At 42.7% G+C, this 8,372-nt stretch overlaps 1 protein-coding gene across 1 annotated transcript in view; it reads left to right on the forward strand.

Moving 5' to 3' along the window:
• The first annotated feature begins 5,973 nt into the window (after positions 1-5,973).
• The window catches only part of cox5ab (cytochrome c oxidase subunit 5Ab), a 3,404-nt gene continuing 1,005 nt past the window's right edge, over positions 5,974-8,372 (forward strand). The window contains exons 1-4 of the mRNA XM_067419892.1: positions 5,974-6,135; positions 6,814-6,930; positions 7,260-7,381; positions 7,901-8,028. Coding sequence (XP_067275993.1) covers positions 6,072-6,135; positions 6,814-6,930; positions 7,260-7,381; positions 7,901-8,014 — 417 coding nt within the window. The 5' untranslated portion in view covers positions 5,974-6,071 and the 3' untranslated portion in view covers positions 8,015-8,028. The remainder of the gene's footprint in view (positions 6,136-6,813; positions 6,931-7,259; positions 7,382-7,900; positions 8,029-8,372) is intronic.

The following is an 8,372-nucleotide window of genomic DNA, read 5'->3' on the forward strand; positions in this document are numbered from 1 at the left end:
CAACCCGATTGCGGGGTTAAAACAACTAAACCGTTGGGTTCAAACAACCTGATTGCGGGGTTAAAACAACTAAACCGTTGGGTTTAAACAACCCGATTGCGGGGTTAAAACAACTAAACCGTTGGGTTCAAACAACCCGATTGCGGGGTTAAAACAACTAAACCGTTGGGTTTAAACAACCCAATTGCGGGGTTAAAACAACTAAACCGTTGGGTTTAAACAACCCGATTGCGGGGTTAAAACAACTAAACCGTTGGGTTTAAACAACGCAATTGCGGGGTTAAAACAACTAAACCGTTGGGTTTAAACAACCCGATTGCGGGGTTTAAACAACTAAACCGTTGGGTTTAAACAACGCAATTGCGGGGTTAAAACAACTAAACCGTTGGGTTTAAACAACCCAATTGCGGGGTTAAAACAACTAAACCGTTGGGTTTAAACAACGCAATTGCGGGGTTAAAACAACTAAACCGTTGGGTTTAAACAACCCGATTGCGGGGTTAAAACAACTAAACCGTTGGGTTTAAACAACCCGATTGCGGGGTTAAAACAACTAAACCGTTGGGTTCAAACAACCCGATTGCGGGGTTTAAACAACTAAACCGTTGGGTTCAAACAACCCGATTGCGGGGTTAAAACAACTAAACCGTTGGGTTTAAACAACCCGATTGCGGGGTTTAAACAACTTAACCGTTGGGTTCAAACAACCCGATTGCGGGGTTTAAACAACTAAACCGTTGGGTTTAAACAACCCGATTGCGGGGTTTAAACAACTAAACCATTGGGTTTAAACAACCCGATTGCGGGGTTTAAACAACTTAACCGTTGGGTTCAAACAACCCGATTGCGGGGTTTAAACAACTTAACCGTTGGGTTTAAACAACCCGATTGCGGGGTTTAAACAACTAAACCGTTGGGTTTAAACAACCCGATTGCGGGGTTTAAACAACTAAACCGTTGGGTTAAAACAACACGATTGCGGGGTTAAAACAACTAAACCGCTGGGTTAAAACAACACGATTGCAGGGGTTAAAACAACGTAACCATTGGGTTAAAACAACCCAATTGCAGGGTTAAAACAACTCAACCGTTGGGTTAAACAACTAAACCGCTGGGTTAAAACAACACGATTGCGGGATTAAAACAATTCAACTGTTGGGTTAAAACAACCTGATTGCGGGGTTAAAACAACTCAACCGTTGGGTTAAAACAACCCGATTGCGGGGTTAAAACAAATAAACCGTTGGTTTAAAACAACCCAATTGCGGGGTTAAAACAACTCAACCGTTGGGTTAAAACAACCCAAATGCGGGGTTAAAACAACTAAACCGTTGGGTTTAAAACAACTAAACCGTTGGGTTTAAAACAACTAAACCGTTGGGTTAAAACAACACGATTGCGGGGTTAAAACAACTAAACCGTTGGGTTTAAACAACCCAATTGCAGGGTTAAAACAACCCAATTGCAGGGTTAAAACAACCCAATTGCAGGGTTAAAACAACTAAACCGTTGGGTTAAAACAACCCAATTGCGGGGTTAAAACAACTAAACTGTTGGGTTTAAACAACCCAACTGCGGGGTTAAAACAACTAAACCGTTGGGTTTAAACAACCCAATTGCGAGGTTAAAACAACTAACCCGTTGGGTTTAAACAACCCAATTGCGGGGTTAAAACAACTAAACCGTTGGGTTAAAACAACCCAATTGCGAGGTTAAAATAACTAAACTTGTTGGGTTTAAACAACCCAATTGCGGGGTTAAAACAACTAAACCGTTGGGTTTAAACAACCCAATTGCGAGGTTAAAACAACTAAACCGTTGGGTTTAAACCACCCAATTGCGAGGTTAAAACAACTAAACCGTTGGGTTTAAACAACCCAATTGCGGGGTTAAAACCACTAAACCGTTGGCTTAAAACAACCCAATTGCGGGGTTAAAACAACTAAACCGTTGGGTTAAAACAACCCAATTGCAAGGTTAAAACAACTAAACCGTTGGGTTTAAACAACCCAATTGCGAGGTTAAAACAACTAAACCGTTGGGTTAAAACAACCCGATTGCGGGGTTAAAACAACTAAACCGTTGGGTTTAAACAACCCGATTGCCGGGTTAAAACAAATAAACCGTTGGGTTTAAACAACCCGATTGCGGGGTTTAAACAACTAAACCGTTGGGTTTAAACAACCCAATTGCGGGGTTAAAACAACTAAACTGTTGGGTTTAAACAACCCGATTGCGGGGTTAAAACAACTAAACCGTTGGGTTCAAACAACCCGATTGCGGGGTTAAAACAACTAAACCGTTGGGTTTAAACAACCCGATTGCGGGGTTAAAACAACTAAACCGTTGGGTTCAAACAACCCGATTGCGGGGTTTAAACAACTAAACCGTTGGGTTAAAACAACCCAATTGCGGGGTTAAAACAACTAAACCGTTGGGTTTAAACAACCCAATTGCGGGGTTAAAACAACTAAACCGTTGGGTTTAAACAACCCAATTGCGGGGTTAAAACAACTAAACCGTTGGGTTTAAACAACCCGATTGCGGGGTTAAAACAACTAAACCGTTGGGTTTAAACAACCCGATTGCGGGGTTAAAACAACTAAACCGTTGGGTTTAAACAACCCAATTGCGGGGTTAAAACAACTAAACCGTTAGGTTGAAAAGATTTCAAACAATCTTCTTTCACATTGTCATCATGGGGTATTGTTTGTAGAATTGAGGAAAATAAGGAATTGAATCCATTTTGGAATTAGGCTGTAACAAAACAAAATGTGGAAAAAGCGAAGTGCTGTGAATACTTTCCGGATGCACTGTATTTAAATCTGCCTTAAAGGGACAGTTCAACCACACAGTTGACGGCAGCCAGTGACTTCCATAGTATTTTTCCCATAATATTGAACTCATATGCTGCGTTCACACGGCACGCGAATGACCGAATAAATCGTGCTATTCGCGCGAAGTTGGACGCGTGAAAATTTTGAATCCATTCACTTCATTCGCGCACGAAATTCGCTTCATTCGCGTGTGACATTCACTACACAACAGACGCGAATTCGCGTCATGGGAGGGGCTTCTGGCAGGCAGCGGCAGTCGGCAGAGGGACTATCCGAGTTAAGGCTGCTCTCGCCGGGGTTGATGAGCGCTGAGCTCCGGTGATCGCCTGGGTCTCACACCTCCGAAAACACCAGATCAAATTTTCAAACAGGTGCTCTCTTAATAAATAAACCACATATTTGAGCTATAAACAACTACATTCTCGCCTGAAAACCTCTTCAAACTACATTTTGTGACACAATAACAGTAGTATTTATAAATTGCTCTGGCCTCGGGTTTCCTATCCGTCACTTCACCATGTGACAGCAGTAAGCAGGCTCCTCATTGGTTAACGCGGCACGAATAAATATATCTGCTTGAGAGCAGTGTTTATGGGCGTGCGTTTCCTCTCTCGCTCTAGTCACGCGCGCGCGCACCCTACCGGGAGAAGAGCCCGTACGGCCCATACAAGGACCTTCCGCTCTATTTAACGTCAAGCCGACCCATACTCGAAAAAAACTCTCCGAAACTTGTGAGAAACCGGAAGGAGTATTTTTAACACAGAAATACTCCATCAAACGTCCAACATTAGTGTTTGAAACTTTGTCTGTTTAGGATGGGAATCCAAGTCTTTAACAGTGGAAAAAGCTCAGTATGCATGAAACAGCATTTCACCGCCCTCTTTAATTACCGTTGTTATTTTTTTTATCTCATAATTTGCATAGAAAGTGTCTGATGAATATTCCCAGCACAGTTTGGCTCCTGTCATCTTCTCCAGACATTACTGGACCCGAATCAGGTTTAGGAATATTGGCCAGAGTCTGACAGCTCATGCAGAGGCAGCCATTTTCCCCTCAGAAATTCCATGTTGAATTAATGGGAGCAGTTGAGGGTGTAATTGCAGTGCTGGAGTCAAAGCTGTGAGACACGATAATGTCCGCTGAATAAAAGCCTGGCAGAGTTTACGCACCGAACAATATTAGCGGATTACACACATCAAACAAGCTCTGATTAATGCCTGAGAGGCAGGACACAGTCGGAACAGGAGGAAATCGGAGATAATTGTATGAATATTTGAAAGCGCTAATGACCTGAAATCATTCTGCACAATGGAGAGTGCACTAGATACGTCTGAGGAACCTCAAGTTAAAACACTTGATCTGTGTGCCGAGGTTGAAAGTAAAAAATGTAATACAATGAACATTTTTGAGAATCGACAACCTTTATTAAAATATTATTTAAAAAATCTGTACACTGTAAAAAATCTTTGTTGGTTTAACTTAAAAAAGTAAGTAGCCTGGTTGCCTTAAAATGTTGAGTTTATTGAAATCAAATATTTGAGTTAATACAATAAATAAAAAATTGAGATTCGACAACGTTTATTAAAATATTGTGTAAGCGTATTGGGTAATTGTGTGTTTTATTTGTGATGACGCAGCCAAGTTGTGCTATTTTCATGATTTATCAAATGTTTTATGTGGTTCAGATACAATAATATTTTGAGTTTCTATTTATTAAACCAATTTCCTTCATTGTATCAACTCAAATTTTTAATTTCAATAAACTCAAAATTTTAAGGCAAACAGGTTACTTACTTTTTTAAGTTAAACCAACAAAAAATTTACTCGAGTCCTGTACTGAAGTTCACTGTTTGAGTATCTGTGCTTTACTGGAGTATTATTTTTTCTGGAAACTTCTGACTTTAACTTCACTCCATCTGAAAGACAAATATCGTACTTTTTACGGAAAAAAAATTCTCGAAAAAGTCCTCACAATGTAACAAAATTTAACGTAACAGATTCTAGAAGAAATATAAAATGTCAACTGTTTGATTACAGACTTTCTTCAAAATATCTGTGTGTGTGTGTGTGTGTGTGTGTGTGTGTGTGTGTGTGTGTGTGTGTGTGTGTGTGTGTGTGTGTGTGTGTGTGTGTGTGTGTGTGTGTGTGTGTGTGTGTGTGTGTGTGTGAGAGAGTGAGTGAGAGAGAGAGTGCGTGAAAGTATGTGAGAGAGTGTGTGTGATTGAAAGTGTGTTGAGTGAAAGTGTGTGAGAGTGAGAGAGAGAGTGTGTGTGTGAGAGAAAGAAGTGTGAGTAAGTGAGGGAGTGTGAGAGAGAGTGAGTATGTGAGTGAAAGTGTGTGTGAGAGAGAGTGAGTGTGTGTGTGTGTTGTGGAAGTGTGTGTGAGAGAGAGTGAGTGTGTGAGTGAGTTTGTGTGTGAAAGAGAGAGTGACTGAGTAAGTGAACATGTGAGAGGGACAGAGTGTGTGTGAGTGAATGAGTGTGTGTGTGTGTGTTAGAAAGAGAGTGAGTGAGTGAGTGAGTGAGTGAGTGAGTGTGTGTGTGTGTGTGTGTGTGTGTGTGTGTGTGTGTGTGTGTGTGTGTGTGTGTGTGTGTGTGTGTGTGTGTGTGTGTGTGTGTGTGTGTGTGTGTGTGTGTGTGAGAGAGAGAGAGAGAGAGAGAGAGAGAGAGAGTAAGTGAGCGCCTGAAATAAAATCAGCCTGCATTTTTATTTTAGTTAACATTTATTTTATTTGAAGTAATGACAGAGTAATTCATATTTTGCTGGTTTATTTGCACACTTACAGACATCCATCTATTGTATCCAAAGGCCCTGTGTGCTCTTCATCAGCCATTAATATAAAAATGTGCTTAATGACCTGTAATAAAGTGAGTACGGTCAGTGATAGGACAGAGCGCGCTCCCGAGAGCTGACGTCACTGTGCGCATTTCTGAGATGCTGCTGCCATCTAGAGGCGGAGGAACACACACACACACACACACACACACACACACACACACACACACACACACACACATTCGTTCATTTTTTTCTCAAATTGACTCCATTCATATATTAAAAACATATAATAATAATAACAATAAAAATACTAAAAAAATTAAATGCGATGAGAAGCGAACAGCCCGCCCACTCTTCCTCGTGCGTCATCTCTCTGCGCGCATGCGTCATCAGCGCGCGTCCTGCCCTGTTTTGGACCCGCGGTTTCCCGGTTCGTGAGTGAAGCAGGCAGCAGTGATGATCTCAGCGGCGGTTCTGCGCGGGCTCGCGAGTCTGACCCGAGCACGGGCCGCTCACACAGGTACGGAAACCGCGCGAGTCTGATGATGTCATTGACCTGTCATTGGTCGGACTCTCTCTCGAGGTCAACAGTTGATCAGATTCAGCAGAGAGTTGTGTGTGTGAGAGAGAGATGTGTGTGATTGTGTGTGTGAGAGAGAGATAGAGTGAGTTGTGAGAGTGAGGTGTGTGTGATTGTGTGTGAGAGAGAGAGTGAGTTTTGTGTGTGTGTGTGTGTGTGTGTCAGTGAGTTGTGTATGTGTGTGCGAGTGTGTGTGTGTGTGTGTGTGAGAGAGAGAGTGTAAGTTGTGTGTGTGTGTGGGAGAGTGAGGCGTGTGTATGTGTGTGAGAGAGTGAGGTGAGAGTATGTGTGTGTGTCGGTGAGAGAGTGTGTGTGTTTGTGTGAGAGGGAGTTTTGTCTGTCTGTGTGTGTGTGTGTGTGTGTGTGAGAGAGAGAGAGAGAGAGAGTTGTGTGTGTGTGTGTGTGTGTGTGTGTGTGTGTGTGTGTGTGTGTGTGTGTGTGTGTGTGTGTGAGAGAGAGTGAGTGAGGCGTGTGTATGTGTGTGAGACGGTGAGAGAGTGAGGTGTGTGTGTCGGTGAGAGAGTGTGTGTGTTTGTGTGAGAGGGAGTTTTGTCTGTGTGTGTGTGTGTGTGTGTGTGAGTGTGTGTCCATATAACACGTCATGTCCTCTGTTCTCAGCTCCTCTGGCTGTCAGGTGTTACTCTCAGGCTAAAGTCGAGACCGATGAGGAGTTCGACTCGCGCTGGGTGACGTACTTCAGCAAACCAGACCTGGACGCCTGGGAGCTGTGCAAAGGTGCACCAATAACACACACACACACACACACACTCTATCACTGTTCTGTGTTCTGTCTCCAGGGATGAACACACACTCTCTCACACACACACACACTCTCTCTCTGTCTCTCTCTCTCTCTCTCTCACACACACGCACACACACACACACTCTTTCTCTCTCTCTCTGTCTCTCTCTCTCACGCACACACACACACACACACACACACACACACACACACACTCACTCTCTCTCTCTCTCTCTCTCTCTCTCTCTCTCTCTCTCTATCACACACACACACACACACACACTCTCTCTCTCACACACACACTGTCGTGTTCTGTATCCAGGGATGAACACTCTGATTGGATACGATCTCGTTCCGGAGCCGAAGATCCTGGACTCTGCTCTGCGCGCCTGCAGGCGATTGGATGATCTGGCCAGCGCCATTCGCATCCTAGAGGCCGTCAAGGTCAGAGCAACGAGTGGGCGGGGCTTGATTGAGTCTGTGGGGAATTGATTGGATGGTTGTGGTTTGCTATTGGCTGATCTCATGTGAGTGACAGTATGTTTTAACCAAGCGGCTCCTCTCCTTAAGCCAATACGGTAGTAATATAAACTGCAGTTCCTCCACTGGCCACTAGAGCGGCTCCAGAAGGAGCAGAATCTCGTTGAGCCTCATGTTAAAATGCCCAACTTTACAGCAGAATAAAACATGTTTACAGTCTGGGACAAATTGTGGTTTTGGTCTATATGGCTAATTTTACCCGTCATGACGACTGTGAGGAGGTGAATTTTTTTGTAACTCATTCGTTTACGTTATATAAAGCCTTAAAGTTCTGCATAATTAAGGGCGTGGTTACTTTGATTGACAGAAGGATAGCCATTTATCCGCTGTATATAGTCATTGCGTCACCTAAGCTCCACCCACATCGGCTTCTTTATGCATCTGAATCTTTATGCAAGTGTGTGTGTGTGTGTGTGTTCTCAGGATAAGTCGGGTCCTCATAAGGACATCTACCCGTACCTGCTCCAGGAGCTGCGGCCCACACTGCAGGAGCTCGGCATCTCCACGCCGGAGGAGCTCGGCCTCCATCAGGAGTAAAGCGGCGGCTCCAGGTTCACATGCGGAACATTTACTTTCACATGTCGTGATGTTTTGCTTCAGATTTATTCATCTTATAGTGGTGCTGAGTAGGAAAATAATACAGTTATGTAAATGTATGTACATATCTCCAAGATATTGTGCACATTTCTATAAATTTTATACTGTATAAATTGGTCTTTATATATATATATATCCTATTTTTACACAATATATATATATATATATATCGGCATAGTACAAAATACTATATATTTATAATATTTATTTATCGCTATGTATGTACATTAAATATAACATATAATTATATATAATAATTTTTACTATATATATCCACACACATTACAAGTATTATAGT

Source organism: Pseudorasbora parva, chromosome 16, assembly GCF_024679245.1.
Source record: "Pseudorasbora parva isolate DD20220531a chromosome 16, ASM2467924v1, whole genome shotgun sequence".
Classification (NCBI taxonomy): domain Eukaryota; kingdom Metazoa; phylum Chordata; class Actinopteri; order Cypriniformes; family Gobionidae; genus Pseudorasbora; species Pseudorasbora parva.